This window comes from Aythya fuligula, chromosome 2 (assembly GCF_009819795.1).
Source record: "Aythya fuligula isolate bAytFul2 chromosome 2, bAytFul2.pri, whole genome shotgun sequence".
Lineage (NCBI taxonomy): Eukaryota > Metazoa > Chordata > Aves > Anseriformes > Anatidae > Aythya > Aythya fuligula.
This window is the reverse complement of record NC_045560.1, coordinates 18,893,283-18,914,977: the sequence shown is the minus strand read 5'-3', so window position 1 is coordinate 18,914,977 and position 21,695 is coordinate 18,893,283. Positions and strand designations below refer to the sequence as shown.

Here is a 21,695-nt window from a genome sequence, read left to right as displayed (position 1 = left end):
TTACAGCTTGGCAGTGCTCAAGTGTGGACACTTGTGTAATTGCTTCTGTCCGGGCGGTAGTTTTGCTGGGGCAAGGATGACGTCTAGGCTGCTGATGGTAATAGTTTGGATTTTGTAAGGTTGCCCTTAATTGAACAGCTCTCTTGTGTTTGACATTTGCCATGACCTCCTGCTGTAAGCAAAAGGAGACTATTAATGATTTTGAAGTTCATCTTTCTCTGAGTTGAAAATTAGGATGTTTAGTTCTAGTTCCCCTGTTCTAGCTCTCAGCCATGGCTGAATCTTCACTTTTTTTTTTTTTTTTTTTTTTTTTGATATTCTATTGCATACCTATAAGACTTGACTTTTACATATGTATGGAAAAATTTAGCAATGTACTGAAAACCTAAGTACTTACAGACTGTTTTATAGATACTGAAGTCTTAAAGATAAGACTTGCTTATTTTTACAATTGCTATCTGGCTTAACCAGTGTTTGCAGAGGACTACTAAAAGTTGTCACAAACAGGGAAGAAAGCAAGGAGGAGAAAATAGGCTATGGGTGGCAAACATGGCACTGAGAATGGACAGCACAGCAAAGCAAGAATCAGAGGACATTAAATGAACTGAAGGGGGAAGCTAATGAAGAAGTAAATGGGAAAGTAGAGTGGAAGTAATGCTGGCAGGCAGGGAGAGAGGAAAAAATGGGGACTTTCTTGTTCAGTTTGACTCATCACTTCTATCAAAGTGTGCTGAGTTAACAATCTGATGCAGAATGTGAGATTGTTTTTTCTTACCTTTTCTTATGCTGGTTGTCTGACTTTATTGTAGTGGGTAGAAGCTCAAGCCTGTAGAGAACTGTGTTGCAAACCCAGCTTAGTTATCTTAGCCCAGTTCTGGTCATTGACTGATTCATTTTGTGCACTACCTCAGTCCTGGGCTCTTCTGCTAAAGTAGTCCATGTGGCTGGTTTGTCCTGGTATCTCTGCATGTTTGATCCCTGGCAATGATACAGAGCTTGTCGACTCGAGCTTTCAAAGAGCCATTGGTGGTAACTGCTTTCCTTCATAAATAGCCTGGCTGGAACACAAATTGCTGACCTGGTGGTGAAGGTCTTCCCAGTCCATTACAAATATGTGGGTTTTTGGACCTCTTTCAAAATATCATTTTCCAGCAGGCATCACTGAATCTTTCATTCTTCAAAAAATAAATTGCTTTTGCTTGAATGTATTATACTGAGGTGCATAGGAGCATTCATGTGTCATACTAGACATCCAAATCCTTCGGAATGAAGAAGATGTGTTCACTACTCTTCCAGTGGAGACTCGCACAGATGCTTGACATTGTTTATCTGCAAGTCTACATAGCATTTAGTTTGTAGATATGGATTCATTGAAGATGTATGGAACTTTGTATACATAGTTTATATGTGAGAAACTGCTCCTATTATGTTTTCTTGACAGCTGAATAGTAGGGTTTCTTCCTTTTTTCACCTAACATAAGCTGAAATTGGCTATATTCTTGAATGCTTTGCTTCAGAATTCATTAAATAATGGAATGGTTGTTTTCAAAGCCAGCATGAAATGAATTTATTCCAAATGTATATAAAGATTCAAGGAAAATACTGAGATTTTCATTGCTAAGACTGAGGTATGCTGCCAGATCTTGGGGGTAGTAATGTTATTTGTGCCAGGATTGTGTGCAATGTCAGGAGGAGAAGCAGATTCCATGCTGTGGACAGAGTGGAATGGGACAGAGCAGTGTAAATGTTTGTGTGATGATAAAGGCTTGTTTTTTGAAGGGGATATTAAAATGATCTGTTATGCCTTTTCTGAAGCTTCTCCATTCTTCTAAAGGAAGAAACCCTCCTTTAAATTTCTGTTGAAAACTTTCTGGGAAATGCTTCACAGACCTATTGGAATATCTAGGAATTGCTTGATGCACTTTGTGCAATTTAATGGTAAGTCTGTAAAAAAAAAAAAAAAAAAAAAATGTGGACCCTGATTGTTACCCCCTCACAGACACTGTAGCTTTTGTATTTGTAACCTTATCGTTCCCTTCCTTGTATCTCTTCCTTCCTCCTGTAGTACTCTTAATCTTTTTACTCTAGGCCCCAAACTGCCCCATTTTTAAAGTGCAGATTTTTGCTTGCTTTTCATAGTATAGACTTAAATTGGTTTTCATCTATGCAGTGGAGAGAGGGGTAGATGCAGGGGAGCCTATTACTCTTCTAGGCTCCTTCTTGGAGCTTGGAGAGACGTAAAATGATTTCCTCTAGAAGCAGGGAGTTTGGCTGAGAGAGGTGTTGAGGTTGTAAGGGTCCTCTGGAGATCATCTGGTCAGATTTGCGTCTGCTCCAGCAGGGCCACCCAGAGCAGGCAGCCCAGGACCATGTCCAGGTGGCTTTTGAGTATCTCTGAACTTCTGGTGTTTTGCATGTTGTTATGATGCTATATGATCTCTGTTTTGCCCAGACTTCCACAGGTCAGCATTTTTACTCTTCAGCTTGCCTAGCTGTTCCTTATCTCTCATCTTTCATTTAGTTTTCTTGTGATCTGTGTCCCCAAAGAGGGGTACGATGCTTCTTGTTCTCATGCTCATTTCTCTTTACAAGGATAGTGCAGGAAGCCCCTGCAGTGCCAGGTTGTATGGTGAGCAGTGTGAGATAACAAGGCTCTCCTCTCTGTAAAACAGTAGCAAGAAAGAGCTTCAGCAAGCAGGTGTGGGTTCCAGGAGCTTGTACATGCAATCTCTTTTGTTGTTGTTGCTTTTTTGGAAGTGATGCCACAAGCAAATGAAGCATTGCTCTCTTAGTGTGCATTTGCCCTACTGAGTATAGGTTGCCTTAGCTTTGGAAGAATGTAACTTAGTTTTGTCTGATTTAGGGGTTCTGGACAACATACACCTCAACATACCTGTAGCCATTCTCCTCCTTTTCTCTGCAGGTTTAATGTTAGGGTAGTCCCAGATCATGCTTTTGTGTGCCCCCCCTCTGTTCTCGTGTCTGGATGTGCAGCTCACACAGAACTCTCTCTAGGTGGAATCCCAAGTCTCAGAGGAGACCTGTTTGGGAATGAACAAAATATGTATTTACTTATTTGCAGTCTGTGATGTGTTCATAGAATTTTAGAAAACACTGCAGGTTGTAAAATTAGTTACTGCATGACTAACACTGCTATTTAATTCTGTACTTACCTTGAAATTCATTGAAACTATATTGCTTACATGAGAAGTCTTGCTGAGTAACTCAAGTATAACGTACAATGTAATATGCAGGATTGCTTATAATTAGGCATTTACTAATTGTTTTAGAATTGAAATGCATAGCATTTTTTTTTTTTTTTTACATAGGAAGGTTATTCAAAGTGAAATGTAGCAGTGTCATCTTTTTCTCATCATTGACATACTATACGTTGATTTAAGAACTTGCACTAGCATATAAAATAAAAGAATCAGTTATCCTGAGGCAGCTTCTATGAGCTTGTTGGAGTTAGCATTATGTTGCTTTTGGATATTGGGATGGCAATGGGAAAATAAAACTATGGGATTCTCTTGGGGCCACATAAAACAGACCATGCACTGTCAATACAGTTAAGATTGAGTAATGCTTTAGTAAAGATGAGTCCTTCCTTGGAAACTGCATTCTGTCTGGCAAGAGTCTAAATTCTGCAGCTAGGAAATATTTTTTATCCTTTATTGCTATGGCTATATATGGAGGTTGCTTGGAAATGTTTGCTGGAGAAAGTTTTTTGGAATTACCCATCTTCACTTTGAAATCCATAAGGATGGATTATATATGTTTGTTACTTAGTCATGGGGTATGCAATTAAGACTCTGGCCGAATATTTACTACGCATCTGGTGATGAAATGCTTTCTGCCGTAACTTTTATTCTAATGAACAGTGCTTCAGTTTGTTGGAACAGGATTATCCATTAATTGGAACATAGATGTATAAGAAGTATTAGCTCTTCAATCTAAAGAATGGCAATGTAGTTTTAGTAGGCTACTGCAGTATCAGCAAAACAAAATTGGAGGGGAGCGTGGAGTCACATATTATAAGCATGAATACAGGATTTTTGTACTTTGTCCAGTCACATTTCTAACAGTCTCATACGTGGTGATATAGTCATTAGAAATACTTTAATTGGCTAAGAGCTTGCCAGCTTGCATTTGCCAACTCTGCTGAAATCCTGGCCAAACTTTTCAAGAGTAATCTGTAGTTGGCTGAGAACAGCGGATATAAATAGATGATATGGTGCTGAATTACAATTGATTATTGAAATCCAGCTAGTATGTAATAGATAGCCATAAAAAGGCATCATTGTTTCCCTAATATGGGGCTTGAAATGAATGCAGTCTTTTTTTATTTAGCAAAGTTAATGTTTATCACAAAATCATAAAATCTAGCCTATATTTTTGTGATTTTTTGCAAACAAAAATCTTTTTCTGTTCTTAATAAGAAAAGAGTTGTGGTCTATTATCTGGTTGGTTTCCAGTAGGAACAGTTTATTATTTTATTTGATGCTATGCAAAATCTGGATGAAAACAAAGTGTATTTTATATAAAAATTGCTTTGAAGCATTTTGCTTCAGAAATCATACTGGAGAACAACTGTATCCAGCTGATTCTCTTGCCATAATTGTTTGCATTACCTCCTCCCAGTAATAAAGATTATTTGGAGCCAAATTGGAACTTAAAAAAAAAAAGGGGGGGGGGGGGGGGGGGGGGGGGGGAGGGGTTAAACAAAATTAAAATACAAAGTCTTATCTGTGGAAAATAAAATACAAAGTCTTATCTGTGGAATCAGGTTTTACTAATCTGTACTTAATTTCATAACATTTTTTCAGAGACTAAAATAACATGCCATGCTATCAGACCTTGATGTTGTGTATCGTAAGGGCTCATGAGATAAACCAGACTGGAAGGGACCTCAGGAGTCCCCATCACAACCTCCTGCTCACGTCAGGGGCAGTGAGGTCAGACCAGGTTGCTCAGGGCTTGATCTGGCTGGGTTCAGAAAATCTCCAAGGATGGTGCCCACACAGCCCCTCAGGGCAGCCTGTGCTGCTGTTTCACTCCACTCACAGTGGAAAAATCTTGCTGGGTTTCTCCAACCTGTGTGGTTGTTTTGTGCTTTTGTGTTTGATCTTGCCTTTGCTGTTTGTCACCTAACAGGAGGTTTTGCAATTTGATTTCAGGAGAAGAGAGCCACATCCCTAACTTGGCTATTTCACTAAAGTGCTTGGGATGTCCCCTTTGTATGTAAGGGAAGTTCAGGGCCTCAGAGACAAGCTAAAATGCTGCTTTCTGGCACAGGAGGTGCAGCGTGGGGTTGTGTTTGATATCCCGTCTCCAGGGCACTGAGACACATGGGGCAGTGCCAAGCAATGGGTGTGCAAGTCCAAAGTCTAGCATTTGCAAAGTGTTATGGGAGACTGAGACCAGGACTTGGTCCTGAAGCTTTGTCGCTTTGTATTGTGCAGCTGGAAAAGCCAATATTTAGTTGCTGAATTACTTCTGCTCCTTTGAAACATGGGACCTGAATACAAGCAGCTCAGGTCATTTTAGGTGAAAGACGAACAGGTTACATGGAAGCACTTTCAGTAATGTTTCAAGTTACCTTGCATATGGCTGCCCTCAAACTAGGAGTTTGTCAATAGTAGGTGTCATGGGAGTGGTGATTTAGGGAATTACTACTCTTCAGCTCCTAGTTAACACTGATGGTTTGGACAGCACAATCTGTAGTGAAAGTGTCTGCCATTTCCTCTCAGAAAGAGCAGTCAGGCATTAGAATGGGTTGCCTAGGGAAGTGGTGGAGTCACTGTCCCTGGGGGTGTTCAAAGAAAGGTTGGACCTGGTGCTTAGGAACGTGGTTTGTGGGTGACATTGGTAGTATGGGGATGGTTGGGCCAGATGATCTTGGAGGTCTTTTCCCACCTTAATGATTCTATGATTGTTTAGTTCACTTGGCTTGAAAGTAGGAAAGAGCAATTCCTCAGCTTAGGTGGATTTAAACCCATGTCTTCTGCACCCTCGTATCCTAACTGCTAAGCTACTGAGGACTGTATATGTGCCTGCTGTTGAAACTCTGGAGCAGGAGGAAGAAACTTCAAAATTCAGGGCGGTGTGTGTGTGTGTGCAGAGAAACATAAAGACATTTCTTAGTTTAATAGCATCGGGCTGAGGAGTATGTGTCACTCAACTCAAGTTTGGTCTCTGGATGCATGGTCTCTCTGGCTTTACCTGTGTTACTGTGAAGCTTCTCACTGCTGCAATTTTTGCTAATTGTATTAACAATGAATACATTAGCTGTCAGCATGCTAATAAAGATCATTAACTATCCTTGAGCAGGTAAATGAAACAGCTGTTGAAAAGCCAGGGGTTGCACACTGTCTGAGCTCCTCGCTCAGCTCTAAGGGATGGAGCTCAGTGAAGGGAAATGCTAGGGCAAAAACTTGAAGGCAGATGAGTCAAGGTGTGAGATTCTTCCTTTAGATGTTTGTTTAGTGTTACCAGAGCACCAGCATGCACTGGAATTGTTTGTCTGCAGTTGCATTGTTTCGGTGGTCTAGCAACCTATGACAGCTTAATAGTTTCTTATGCTTTAGTTGATATTGTTGAAATTGCAAAACGGCATCTAAAAGCTTCCAAGTGATGCAGTGAAGAACATGATAATTCTATTTTAACTTTGTTTTAGCTTACAAAGTCTCTCCCCTACATACAGGAAGTTTCTTTTGTGTCTACCTGACATGGTCGCTGTGCCATTCTTGGTTACTGGTAGGTGCAGATTACCCAGGAGTTAACTTCTTTATTATTTTTACTGATTTCAGGGTGCTGTCTTGTTTATGCTAAACCTTTAAAAAGCATTTTTGCAACCAAGTGTCTCCATGGTTAGACATTAAGTTCCTGTTACTGTACTTCTGTAATTTCATAATGCTTGTAACCAGTTCTTTTATGGGATTCTCTTTATGGTCTCTGGCACAGAGCTGGTCTCTGGCTTGCACAATAGAGACCAGACCTCTGAATGCTTTATATCATTCACAATAAATTAGGCCATTCACTAGCATCCAGAGCAGCATCAAATTGTTTTAACTTTTTTTTCCTGCGAAAGAGCAAATCCTGCTCGCATTTTCGGGGGGATTTAGAAGAGAAGCGGCAGATGGAAAAGAAGCTGGGGCATGAGATGTACGGCCCAGGGAGGAGAGGAGTTTAGCATCTACTGCTCGAAATTTGTGCCTGAGGGATGCGAGTGGCTGAGGCTGCTGCTGCTGCTCCTCTGCAGCCACCGGAGGGAGCTCGGCGCTGGGGCGAGGTGGCTTGGGGGGTACCGGGAGGGGCCTTGGGGGGACCCGGGTGGCAGCCCCCTTCCCCTGCTGTTCCCCTTTCCCGCCTGCTCTTGGCTCAGGCTGCGCACAGAAGACAGGATTTGTCCTTTGAAGAACATCTGTGGCTTAGCTCTTATTTGCGGCGCCTTGTTTCTCGGGGTGCTGGGATCAATGCTGTTTTATGCGTCCACCAGTTTGAAAGGTTACACGAGGCATTGTGAGGGCCAGAACAAGAGCCTCTTTCTTATGCCAGCATGTAGCAGATTTCTGGAGTTGCTGGCAACTTCTAATGAATGAGAAAATTTTACTTTTTCTTACTAGCTTTATTTTTATGGTTGACATTTAAAAAATTCTGAACAAATATCTGTAAAGGGCACTGAGTAAGCTGAAGATTATTAAGTTACAAAGATACGAAGTACAGTGGTGTAAATATTTAAAACACTAGTCTCATTTATCCTTTCCTTTCTCTAGTAGATAATGTCAGTCAGATGATCCTGAATGGAGGAAAGTTTTCATACACTGTTCCCCACCCCACCCCAGAAAAGGGAACCCCAGTTCTTGTGCTTGTTTAACTTTTTGTTTTGCTTTCTCCTGCAAGAGGAGTTAATTTATGTTACTCCTTTATTCTGAAAAAATGTAAAGAAGAGCAGAGACATAAACCATGTGAGTTTATAGTAGCTTCATAGCTTATCCGATTGTTGAAAACAACACTTTTTTTGACCAGATTTTTGATTTCAAGGCACCCTAGATAAATGCAGATGCTCTTGTGCACAGAAGCTAATGTACAACTTGTGTGTGAGTGTGACTTGATCATCTGCCTGCAGCATTGGGTCCCTTGGCTTACGCCTGAAAAGATGTCAAGTGTGCAGAGGTGTGCAAGGAACAGCATATGGATGCCTTCACGTATCCAAAAATCAAGTCCTTCTGCTCTACTCTTCCATTTGGAGGAATTCATTTCAAGCAGAAAGTATGCTCAGAGCTACTTCTGTTTCCAAAAGCACGCATCATTGCTGAAGAGACTTGGAAGGATTTCAGATCTGATTGTGCTTTTGCATTAAATAGATGACTTCTGGTGTTTCTGTTTCTCTGCCTTTTCTCTGCTGCTGCTGTGTGTTTCTAGATTTCCCCACATCATTGCTGCTGTTTGTCCTAGGAAAAGCCCTCGAGTGGTTGCTTTCCTGCATGGGTGGGTTAAGGCACAAACTGTATCTCCTGTGGCACCATCTCAGCCTGTCTGGAGGATGGGAGGTGAAATGGGCTCTTCCCAGTTTACAGTGAGCTGTTTAGTTCAATTAGTTAAATTTTGCATACCTTAACGTGGTGTGACTCCTCCCTCCATGGAGTCCCCTTCTCCAGCCTGCCTCTGGTGTATGCAGTGGCAGACTTTGGTATCATTTGCCCCCTCTGCAAGTTCTTGTGCTTCAGGGAAGTAGAGGGAAATAAGTATTTTTATTATTATTATTATTAATAATAATAATAATAATAATAATTTTTGTCCTACTCATTGTGGTGGTGGGGATAAATCTTCTCTAGGTCCCAAATGTTAAAAGCCGGCAGCAGGCCCAAACTGAAATCCCATCCCATTGCTGGGAAGAGAAGGGCAGGAGGTGATGGCCAGGGTGCGTAGGGGCTCGGTGAGCATGCTGGGTCTCTGCCTCCCTCCTCCCTGCCATGATCCAACCTGTGCCTTCCCCGTTTCTACCTGGAGGATGGCATGCAGCCTTCTGTGAGCCTTCAGCTGAGTCCTAAAACCATGTGTGAACTGATGGGACAAGAGAGTGAAAAGCAAAACATGAAAAAGCATCTCTGAGCCAAAGAAGAGCAGGGCGGCTCATGACTTCTGAAGTGCATGAAGAAGCTTTAACAACTTGAATGTAATTTAATTTGATAATTTCTTTATTTTATCATTGTTTTTCTGACTTGTGTTAGAAAAGCAACATGATACGAGGAAGATAAATTCTGCTTTTTTTGAACATGATTCAGAAATCTGTCAATATTTTCAATGAAGAAATCCCAATAGGTCTAAAATAAGTATATTTCTATTATCCTTTGTTTTCTTGATATATCAACAAGCCAGCATCTCAGGCACACTTTAGTTTCCTAATTTTCCTATTTGAAATGAAACTTGTGTCTCTAATGTATATAGTTGTTGACCACATCAAGAAGTTCTATAATCTAAGAACCGATGAGGTTGTTAGGATCTCTGTTTCCTACCAAAGGTGTGTTAGTTGGGTAGGAGAAGCAGTATTAAAAATAGCTTGATAAATATTCAAGAGGAAAAGTTTCTGGATTCCATATGAACTTGAAGGCGAATATTTTAGATGGGAATCAAATACACAGTGAGAGTAATAAAAATACTTGTATTATAAATTGAAAATGTGGCAATGTGTATTTTCCATATGAATAGTTTAATTTAAAAAATGACAGTGGAGATTCAGAATACAGAATTTAACTCAGTCTTACTGTGAGGCTTATTGTCTTTGTCGTCTTGAAGCTCCAGCACAAGGAGCCATATAATATGAGAATTTTACTTGTTGAAGAAATATTTTTCTCTAATGGAGAAATCTTCAAATATGAATCATGTATTCAGTGAATGTCCCAAACCATTAGAACATGAAAAGGATCTAAATTGATATTCTGAGAAACAGTAGCCTTCCAGATCAAACTCCTTTTTCATAGGTAAAGAGATAAATTATGACTTTTTTTTAATACTCGGGATTTGTGATAATCAGTGTTCATCACATAGAAGGATGTATGCACAGTGTCAATTAATAATGCACATCTGCGATTGTCACCTGTAGTTTCACTTTAAATGTTAGGAGAGTTGTCATTTAGCCAGCCTGGGATTAAATTAAATCTATGAAATAATTAAAAAAAAAAAATGCTAGAAGAACTGCAGACTGCAGATACGGTTGGGAGCACAACATTCTACTGCGATGTAGTATATGGGAAAGCTGGGCTACTTCAGTAATTGCCCTTGAATCTTTATGTGGTATTATGTTCCTTGAAAACTTACAAGGAATGCAAGTGAAGTGTGACACAGAGTTTTGCATGAGGGCTTCACCAGAAGAACTTTCAAAGCCAGCAGAAGCATTCAGAACCACCGGGGGTGGTGCTTGGGTTGTAGCCAAGGTGTTTGTTTTGTTTTGTTTTTTTTTGTTGTTGTTATTCAGAACCACTTATTTAAAATACTGCTTGGTAAGAAAGTCTCCAAATCAGGGCAATAAGTGTTGGTGGCCATCCTCATAATCCCTCAATCTGACATTTTATTATTACACTTTTTTCTTTAATTTCAGAAGTGCTGTCTCAGCCAAGAAAGGAGTCTGTGATAGTTTAGAAACAGAACATATATATATGTGTGTGTATATGTACTCATCTCTCTATATGTATATATGGGACTATATGATTACATACGTATTTGTATTATAATACAAAGTGAAATCATGTTGACCATTATCTACAAATTTATTTTGGATTAAGAGTATTATTTGATTGAAGAGCATGGCTGTCAAATGTAAAGAACAAATATTTTGAAGGATCCGGAACTTTTTTTGGGAACTAGGTTAACCATAGTGAGGCTCCAAAAGAATTAAACCAATTGTTCAATCTGAGTCAGTTTCCTCATATAGCTCCCCTCGAGAGCTTGTGGCCTGCAGCACCTTCCCAGCCCCAAATTAACCTTTTTTCCCTTGTTGCGGGAAGCACGGGATCTTGGTGAAGTCACCTGGGAGGAAGTCAAGGTCCTGAAAGTCACCTTGCTGAAGGTTGCGTGCTGCTCGACCTCCTGACACCTGAGGCTGCAGGCTCCTGTGCAAATCCCACAGCAGGAAGGCAAATAGATGATTCACCTCATGCAATGTACTGCTTTAAAGTTGAAACTGAGTTCATGTTTATTCCTTTCAATGTTTCATATTTAAAAATGAAGAGTAATCATCTGTAGTAGCACACTAAATAAACTGCTTTTTTTCCTCTTCAGAAATGCTTTTCCCCTGGAGTATGCAGTGGCAATAGGGGTAAAAAACAAGCACTGTGGTTGTGTTCAGAGAATATGATTTCTTTCCTGGCCTTGCTCTTTCAATGAACTTTTATCTTGCTAAAATGAATATTTTACGATTAAGAACACTCGGTCACATCTGGTACTTCTCGAAAATGCATGCTTTTCCAAGAATAGCATGCAAACATGAAATCAGAATCACAAGCAGATGTTTGCTAATATGGCCATAGATAACCTTTCAGCTTCATGCTTAATTTTCATAAATAACCATCTGTAAAGAATGCAGATTAATGGAGAACAGAGATAATCTCTGTCAGTGTTAATATGGTAACTTTACTGTATTGCTGATATTGCACTTGTTACTATAAAATAGCATTTCCTTATTGTATAAAGTTGTCAGTTGCTATTTTCAGAAAAGTGACAGTGACACTTCCTTCCTTCCTTCTCTTCCATTTTGTCATAACATTTTCAGGTTGTAAGAAAAAGTGGTGTTTTTTTTTTTTTTTTTTAGGACACAAGGTGAATACCTGGGTCAACAAGACTGCTAATTGCAGCTTAATTCGTTAACAAATATTATTGTCCCTTCCCCCCATCCATAGCTGATGAGTCAGGATGCGGTGGAACAGGGCAAATCCCTCACTTTTCTCCTCCTTTGCCTTTGTATATTCAGTGAGCTTTGTGTGGCTCTTGCAATAGGGCTGGTGTATGTGGGGTATTGGTTCACTTGACTGCTGGCCTCGACTAAGCTCATTTATGATAACCTTAAAAAACAAACAAAAAACCAAAACCCTCCCAAACCTACAACATCCATTTATAAGGCAGGCCAGTATCTCTTGCTTCTATTCTTTCATTGTTCCCCCTATAAACTATATTTTGGTTTGGGCTGCTCAGCATACAGACCCAGGTGACAAAAGTTTTCCTTTGCTGAAACGTCTGCCCATTGCTGCTGGGCTGAGAGAGCAAGGCCTGTGCTGTGCTGTGCTCTGCATGAGCCCTTAATGACGTGTCCTTGTCATGTGAAACCTTAAGCAATAGCACAACATCATCAGATACTGTCATGGGGAAGGCATGATATGGGACATCGTTGGAAGTGTCCCTGAATAGCTGTATTTTCTGTATGCTTCAAGCGTGAGGTGACGGCTGTCTGCTTTCTGCTGCAGTACCTGCTATGCCCAGGCTTTGGTGCGGTTATTGGACGTGGTTTGGGAGTTCAGAATGGGGGTAGAAATGTGTGAGTCTGAAAAACAGGAGTTAGAGATGAGTTTGGAAGGGGATGTGAGTTAGCAAATGTGCTTGTCCAAGGGAGGAGCCTTGTAGAGGAGAGACCTTAACTGCATTGGGTAGCTGGATCCTGTTCTCTAGAAGCTGTGCTCACGGGGGGAGCTGCATGGCTTAGCAGGGCTGCTTGAGCTGGGCAGGTGGAGAGGAGAAAGATGGGCTAAGCACCAAAACAAGTTCAAGCAATAAAATAACAAACCCATAGGAAGTATTTAGTTAGTTAGTTTAGAAACTTCCAGGCATGTCACTTGGTGAAAATATTGACATTCTTCAGAAACAGAAATGTGTGTGGGCAGAAAAACTATATCTCAACATCCAAATTTGTAGATGATATAGAAACTGTTTGGAAAAATAGTACAGCACTGAGAATTCATTAGAGCTTTGCTCGCATTATAGTTGAAATACCTTCAAAGAGAAGCTAACAATTAAAAGAAGTTCAGCAGCAGAACAGCCTTGCAGGCATTAGGAGAGGGGTGGGTAGAGGTTTACGTGTTAATAAAATATCCCAGCTAGGATATTATTTTACATCCCCTGTTCTTTAGTTAGATCCCTTGGTAATTTACAAATGGAGAATAAATTTACAATTATAGCTGATTAGATATTATGAGTTCTCAACAAAGCATGTTTATGTTCTGCATGCAATTATTACAGAGTTGCTGGGCACAACTCTGTGGTTGAATTTGAGTTATCTTTTGTGTTCAAGCAATTCAGCCTCTTCTGTTTTGTATGAGAAGAACACAGTTCATTCTTCAAACTGGAGTAATCTTTGTATAAAGAATATTCTCTATGATTTTTATTATTATTATTATTATTTTATTTTTTATCAGTAATCTCTCTGAAACTTGCAGTGGAAAATTAACCTAATTCCTTCAAGTGCAGCAAAGGATTTTGATTTTGTCAGTTGTGATTATATGGACTGTATTCACGTTTAAATAAGCAATGTTGTCATTCTCAATTTGGAAGAAATAAAACCAGCAATCTCTCTGGCTGCTATTTCTGACCCATGTGCCTTCAAGGACATCGGCCCTGTGAGTTCTAGATGTGAGCCTGTGGTTTTGGTTAATGGATTGTCTGGGCTTGTTCTGAACAATGCCGCTTGTGTGTCCTGGCATGGGTGTCTGGCAATGCAGATACGTCCTCCCATTGCTGCTCCATCTTGCCGGGAAATAGAAGCAAGGAGCCTCTGGGCTTCTGCCTTTTGCTTTCTCTTTGGATAGTTGGATTCTCACTAATGCAGCCAGTGGTTTTCAGATGTGGCCAGCTCAGAACTGGTGACTCCCCACTGCTAAACAGTGTTCTTAAAAAAATGTTTTTGTTTTGAAGTTTTGAGAGAAAATACACTGTGATTATCAACCTGCAAAACTTTGTGAATATGGCTTATGGGAAATGTCACTTAAACCATTGTCAGATGTAAGTTAAAGGGCAAATTGCATAGTTATAACTGAGACTTTGGTAGATTCGGATTGTTTGGTGCACTCTTGAAAATGCTTGTTTTTTCAAGGTACCATCACCATGAACCTAACTTGCATTAACTACATAATTAATTGTTCAACTCATACTGTTACCAACATTTTCAGTCATTAGGCAGTATTCATTTTGGCCTTTTGATTTTAGATATAATGTCTTATTTGAAATGGCTAGAAGTAACTTGCAAATGGATGAATCTTGGAAATAGATTTTGGTAAAGCAAAGATGAAAAATACTACTGCAAATGACAAAAGTTCACTGTTTCTTCAGGCATATGTTAACTCAGACTTGTGGCCAAAAACTGAAGGACAGCTGATGCTATAACAGTCTGACCGTCTGTTTGCTAACAGCTGTTGCAGGACACCATTACGGGGTTAGAAATGTTTGGTTTTGAGACTCTTGTGATGTTTTCTGATGTGTGTAGCTGCTAAATTACTTATACTTCCAGTTTTAATTGCATTTTAACAAACAATTTTTTGGTTAGTCAACCTTGATGATATGTTGCGTGCAGCATTTAAAGCTGAGGCAATGCTGCAGCTGTCTGGAAGGATGCATCTGCTGGTTTCGAAAAGGGCTTTGGCACTTTGGCTCTCAAATTCTTTTTTTTTTTTTTTTTTTTTTTTTTTTCCCCTGTTTTAGGTTTTCTGAAGCCACAGTGCTGCGATGCCCCGACATGCCCCATGGCAGAGGTTCCCGGCCACCCCGCTGGAGCATGGCACTCCCTTGTAGGGAGCTGGGTAAGTGTGCCACCTTGTCCTTGGTATGGACATGTCTCTTGTGTTTGCATAGGTCTTCCTGGGAGATGGGGCAGACCTGGTAATGTGGACTGTTTTCATCAGCCTCTTTCTGTGCATTTTCCTGTGCTCTCTTGGCTTAGAGTACGTTGGGAAAAGATCTGCTGGCTGAAGATGGTTTCACATGCATTTACATTTATTTCTAATGTGCTTGAGAGGTATTCCTCTGGAGAGGTGGCTGTGGGTTGGATGAATTGGTAGGAGCTGGAGATGTTCACTAGGATGGTGAGCTGCCCCCTCCTCAAGGCATTTTTTAAAACAAAAGAAAAGCACTGGGGTAGGTTGTCCTCTTGCTCCCTTCTCTTAAAAGCAACATATTTCCAGAAAATAATTGTCTTCTCTGCCATGAACAATGTTGATTTCCTTCACGCATCCTGAGTCCCATCACATCTGCCATGTGTTCCTAAAATTTCTTAGGTAATGCTACCTTTTTTGGAATAATTCCTCTCTTTTACAATATACTAGTTGAATCATTTTCCTTTTGCAAAATAAAGGTGTAGTGGGTACCTGGAACCTCCTGTTTGACCCTGTAAGAAAGGTATTTGGTCATTTTCAGTCCTTGAATTGGAATTGGGCCATTCTTTGTGGTTTTATCAGTGTATAGATCAGTACGTTTGCTAGGGAGCCTTGCTGAGCCACAGCAAACATTGCTTATGATTCTCATCGTTGTGAATAAATCTAGATATTTATGTCTGTGGTTGTTGGTTTATGGATAGTTACCATCTGTTAGACAGAACTGTGGACTTCTGGATCCTTCTACTTATAGCCCTAGTGAGAAGCCCCCATGGGTCTGTGGGGAATCTTTAGGAATTTATCTGTCTGGGCTAAATGTCAGAGGTGAGGACAGTTAAAGTGCCAATTGGTATCTGATGGCTTGCTTTCGTTGTATATATGGGAAGGAAAGAGATGCATTTCTCAATCAAAGAAATACTATCTTTTATTTTTATAGAGCTAAGAACAGTCCAGCTGCACTCTTGGATAGCCTGGAGCCTGAATATGCCAGGCTGAGCTGCGAAGAAATTATCCTGATTTATGTAGATAACACAGGCTGATGCTGGGTTGGTTCTTCAGACCTTTGGTTTAGGAAACTTGCAGATTACTGATGGACTGTTGCCCTTTGGATTTAATTTAGACTCTGACAAGAATGCATTTTGATTCTTTGAATTCCCTGAGGCCAAATACTTGCGTTTTCGGTCTACTACTGTACTTGCTTTAGTAAGTACCAGCTCAATTATGCAGTGATTGACAACCATTGTCAGTGTCTGACATAATGGGGAAAGATGCTGCTGATGTTGAAAAATAGTCTCATTCTTAGGAAATGACCCTCCAAAGTCATGCTGTTAACCAGTTGTTGTCCCTTCTTTTCCCATCTTCTCGGTAACAGTCATTTTAACTTCTGATCGTGTCGTATCCAGGGGATTGTGTTCAGGACCAGGGTTGCTCTCTGTGTGCCTGGAGGGACTGCACTTCTACTTGCCTCTAAGCAGTGCAGTGGCAGCAACCCCCTGTTCTTCTCACCTTCAGGCCTCACTACAGAGTTACCTTGTCACCGGGATTTTGAGGCCAAACCACTGCTGTTCGCTCAGCTGTTTGAAGTTGTTTCTGTTCTTCATGCTTTGCATTCATCAAATTGGCTGCCTATAGATAGGGTTTAAATTCACCGTAGTGGTATGACTGCAGTTCTGAGGGCCAGGATCTGAGTCTGTGCCAGACACCTTCTTTGATCCAAAGTACAATTCTTTTTAGTAGGCTTAGGACTTGCAAGTGGCCTGCTATTTAGGGGTTCGCTATTAACTCAAGCTGGGAGACAGAAAACCTTTGAAGTGGTGTCTCTCCTTTTAAATCTGGTTAGTGTCACTCCAACCTTGAATATTTTTTAAAAATATGTTTTTGTTTTTTTTTTTCAGAGATTAAAAAAAATATATATATCTGCCTTTTAGTTGTTTTTAATGGTGCTCTTAATTGTGAGCACCTTCCAGCAGTAGTTTTTTTGAGGTCAGTTGATTCACATCCAGCTATCACTGGCATTCTCTGCAGGTTGATTCTTGCTTGTACTGTTATTTGGTTAAAACTTGCTTGGTAATATCAAACTAAAATAGACCATTTTGGGCAACCTAATAGAAAAATGGAAATGGTTATGTAGCAGGATGGAGCAGTAGCAGCACTCCCAACCTTTGCTCTATGTTCCTGGATTCCCAGTGCTGTGATGGAGTTTTCCTCCAGCTCCATTCCAGTCCAGTGGTTTTTAGGAGCTGAAATAAAGCCATTGCAGTGGCTGGGGAGCTGGGGATAAGGGACATTGAATAGCTCAAGCTTCATGACCCTGGCACTACTATGTCTCTCCCTCCCCTACACTGCTCCCAGACCAGTACTTGGAGAACCATGTGAGGATGAGGAGTTTGAAGGGAATCTTGTGGTTATTTATTGCTATTTACTGTTGTTATCATTGCTGCTATGGATAATCAGCACATGTGTCTGATTAGTTGTGTTAGATGATCATCACTTGCCAAATTTGTGTGTTCAGAAAGGTTTTTTCACATTTGCTTTTCAAATCTATTACTTTTCTTGCAGGAAATGAAAGTGCGTGTGTTCCTGGTTCTGCTTCTGAGTCCTTATCTCTGCACATCTATTTGCATCAGATGTCTGTATTACAAGTGCCCTACTTGGAAATGGGCTTTTCTTGACAGCATGCATAAGACACTTGCAACCTGCGTTTCTTTTGCTCGTGTGTCTAAGGAGAACAGAAGTACCCAATGTACGATTTTCAGTTCCCATCAGTCATTTGAATGAGTCAGAACTCTTTTGCTTTACAGAATTTGCATTTGCCAGTGTGTTGGTGTAGGGACTGCTTGCTCTCCTTGTTCTTTGTGTGCATCTGTTTCTGTGTGTAGTTTCTTCTGCTTTCACTTTTCTTTAAAGGTTAATCAAGAAGGAAAATCCTAGTTGTATGGCACTTCTGTCATCCCTTTCCTCCTTTTCATTAATTTTTATTCTTTCCTTTTGTTCATCCTTTCTTCCTGGTATGACTGAATTGGCCTATCCTGTGGTGGGATGCTTGTTTTGAAGTTGTTCACGTAAGGTGATGCTATTGTGTGGGAGGAAACTGCATCCTGAGCAAATGCTCAATTTGCTGATCTTTTAGCTCCACTTTGTTTAAAAAATATTAAGAAAAAATTAAAAATGTATATGTGAACATACTTTCTTGGTCAGTCTGGACTTCATCTCAGATCTGGCAAGTCAAGGGACTTGGCACTGAGCGCATTTCCCTATCTGTGCAGCTATCTTCCTATTTTTTAATAAAATCTGCAAAATGCTTCTTCTGAACACTGCAAGGTCCTGAGAGAGGCAGATGGTCTGTACAAATGAGTACACCATGACCCTTTTTACCTTCTTCTGTGTTATTAGGAATGCCAAGATGTAGCTCTTAAAAACTCCTGGATCCTGAAATGCTGGACACAGCCTTAAAAAATGGCCACATGCTCCTCTTCACCTTTTCCATGTTGGAGCAGATCCTATAACTTACTAGAACCTCAGTTCTACTGCCCTAGTACCGTTTTTTTTGGTGAGAACATCTAGATATCTATTTTAATTGGCCGCATACATTTATCTTCTGTGATATATTAGTTCCACTCCCTCCTTCCCAAGCTATAAAAATTCTGTCTTCCATCAAAATCCTGATAAAGAGAGCATCTAACTCTCTTGCTGTCCTTAGAGGCTGGGCTCAGCGCTCACCACAGACAGGGAATCACCTGGGCAATATTAATACCATAAATCTCTGATGCCTTGTGATGAGCCCCTGTGTATTAAGCTCTTCCTTAGGCAATGAATCTACATCCATTTTCAAGGTAGGTGTGCCTTTAGATAAAAGCTGCCCACCACAAGTAGCCTGAGAAGCAGGGAGGAGTCTCATCTATCTGGGTTTTGATTTGTGCCACCCTGCCAAGAGCTGCCAAGATGTGTTCATTTATCCTCTTTTTCTCAGAAAGACTTACAGGAATCCCTGCGGAAGAAAGGAGCGTTGTCTTTTAATACCACCAGTTCTCTGCTGGGGTAGTGTCTTGAGGGACTGTTTGGTTTCTTCATCTCTGCTCATTATTAGCTACCAAGCTATCTCAGACTCTGACCACCTGATTGCTCCCTCCAAGCACGATGTTTACATTTGTCTAGAATAGGAGAGGAAAAATGTTGGTCCTCTGTGAACTCAAAAGGGCTGATGGCTAATTCTTCCACTGAGAACTATTGAAGAACACATTTTTAGCAGTGGGGAGTGTGACTAGGGAAACATACAGGACTTTTCCATCATCTGAAGCTGAAGTCCATCCCCTTAGTCCCAGGGTATGGATGCTGAACCCTGTATCAGGACAGAGAGGTTTCTCATTGCTGTGAGAATGTTTTCTCTGTTCACTCTCCACCAGTCAATTGATGATCAATTGACATTTTCTGGGGATCTACAGGGTTGAAATCTCTGAGAGTGTGTTGTCATGTCAGGAGCCCTCTGTCCACACCAGGCTGATCTGATTTTATGTAACATCACATGTCAGGTACTTGACTCTGTGACCAGTTCTTCATTTCTGCTGTTTTCTACTGAGGTGTTTTTCCCCTCTTGCCCAAGGCCATTTTCAGGGAAATAGGACACATCCAGTTCCGTACAGCCAGTCCTCTGCAGTATGTCTCTCCCTAGCAAAAGGATAAACCTCTTTTTGTTCACTCTCAAAGCTCCCTCCCAATTTTGTCTGAACACCAGCATCTCCGTGGGTTTTCTGTTTGTTTGTGTTTTTACTCCTAAGCCTTTCACCTTCCTCTGGGGCTGAAATATTCCTGCTGCTTCTTGGTTATCAGGAGGGCCCAGGAACCTGCTAGGAAGCTGCCAATGCATTTCCCATTGCTGTTGACAGCTCAGATGAGGTCAGTAGCACCACTTAACCTCTGCATATCATTGGGATTCTGTATTGCATCTCTCTTCTGGTTTCAGCCATGTACTGTGCCATTCCTGAGTTATCTAGAGATTATTTGGCCTTAGAGTTTTGGGCATGAAAACATTATTTATCAACTTCTTTCTTTAAAATGTCTGGTGAGGCACAAGGAGCAGCATGCAGCACTGCCAGTGGTGCTCAGGTCATTTAGTGGAGTCGAGTCATGAACAGACAACATAGTGCAAAATGAGGCAGGTATAGGTAACCTCAGTGGGTGTTTCCTTTTAAAATGAACACTTGGTGTACACCAGCTTTCAAAAGAGGAAAAAGAGTTGGAGTTGGGACTTCGGTGAGAATTATAATATGGGGAAAATGTTAAAGCAGCAGTTAATTTTTTTCAAATATTTTTTCTCTGTACCATTTTTATTGCTTTTTTAATTTTAAACAAACAAACAAAACAAACTCCTGTGATGCATAATCATGGCTACTTCAGATCCTGTGTGACTTCAGGAGAAATGCCCTCAATACCAAAATTCCTTCTGGCCTACTTTTTCTCTGTTAAATTAATAAAGATTTTGAAAGAATGTGTGAAATGTAGTCAGAGCTGCAGAACACAAAGAAGTGGATGTGAATATTGATCAACAATCACTGTGCTAGAAAATATTTCTGTAAATAGAATGGGCTTTTATCTTTTTAGGATTTTTTTTTCCTGTTTTTGTTTTTAATAAACCTAAACCCAGGTAGTTCCAGAAGGCTTGGTCAGCAACTAGGCAGTACTCATTTTGAGGAGTAGATGATTCTCTGTTGGAGAAGAACATGGCTAGTAGGAACATTGTCCTGAAAATTATTTTTAACATGATGAAAAACGGCTCAGCTGTCACTTTTTCCTGTCTATATTATAAAAGGAATGAAATATCACAAATCAGTAAATGAGAGGAAAAAATGGGAATCACATCAGGAAATAGATCAAGGCACACTAAACACTACTATGGGAACAGTAAATTAGAACAGCTGCTTTTGGTTTTTCTGGGAAATCAAGAAGCAATCGGAGCAAAAAAAAAAAAAAAGATAGATTTTTCTTGGATTGCACTTCTATTTCTGCTCTCAGACCTCCTCCGCCCCTTGGACTTTCTCCTTTCCTCCGTCTCTTTTTTCTCCTTTTCTCGAAACAGTTGCTTCATTGAAAACCAAACTGAAGCCTACAAAGGCTCCACAGTGAAAAGAAGAATAAAGGACAGAGATTCTGAATGTTGTTGATTTGGGCTCCATTTGTTGGTAGTGCTTGTTCCTGCTTTGAGATACAGATGTGCCCCTTGGTAGTGGCGAGGCTGGCATGCTGGGAGTTGGGGCATGGGACACGCACTGGTGAGCCTGGTGCCTGCAGCTGTGCCAGCAGCATTTATTTATTATTAAGAAATTAATATAAAAGTGACATGCGGTAAAATATTTTCACAGATGGACCACGTCTGTGGCATAACCTGGAGATACAAACTGGAGGATTATCCAGCATTTTGCCCAGTTATTTGTCCCTAACCTTCTCTTGTCCCTCTTTTGCTCACAGCTCAGGTTTGCTACGTTGAGAAGCTGGGGGCTCCTCTGCTGCCTGAGCATTTCTCTAATGCATCCTGTTTGAGGGCTGTTTGCATGGTTGGTTTTGCATGGTTTGCATGCCCCAATCCCTGGCCGTGGAGCAGTAAGTGAAGCAGTAAGTGGGCAGCATGGTGGTGTTGGTCTGGAGGCAGGGTGCCAACCCAAGGCAGCCGTGGTTGGTGGTGCCCCATAAATCCCACCACCCTCCCTGAAGCACATCCCCATGCCTCCTGCCTGCTGGGGTACGCCGTGGGATGCCTGCGGCTCGTGGGCCTGTGATTTATGGCCTGTGGTCCAAGGTTTGCCAGCTTGGCAGCACAACACTAGTGGGGGCTCTTTTACTATGTCTTAGTGG

General features: G+C 40.8%; 1 protein-coding gene across 2 annotated transcripts in view; it reads left to right on the top strand.

The window, feature by feature from the left end:
* The window catches only part of KIAA1217 (KIAA1217 ortholog), a 372,473-nt gene that overhangs the window by 2,093 nt on the left and 348,685 nt on the right, over positions 1–21,695 (top strand). Inside the window, exon 2 of one of the 2 annotated variants that reach the window (XM_032180898.1) lies at positions 14,683–14,780. The exons of the other annotated variant lie outside the window; for it this stretch is intronic. Within the exon in view, the coding sequence (XP_032036789.1) occupies positions 14,717–14,780 (64 nt within the window). The 5' untranslated portion in view covers positions 14,683–14,716. The remainder of the gene's footprint in view (positions 1–14,682; positions 14,781–21,695) is intronic. 2 annotated transcript variants of the gene reach the window in all.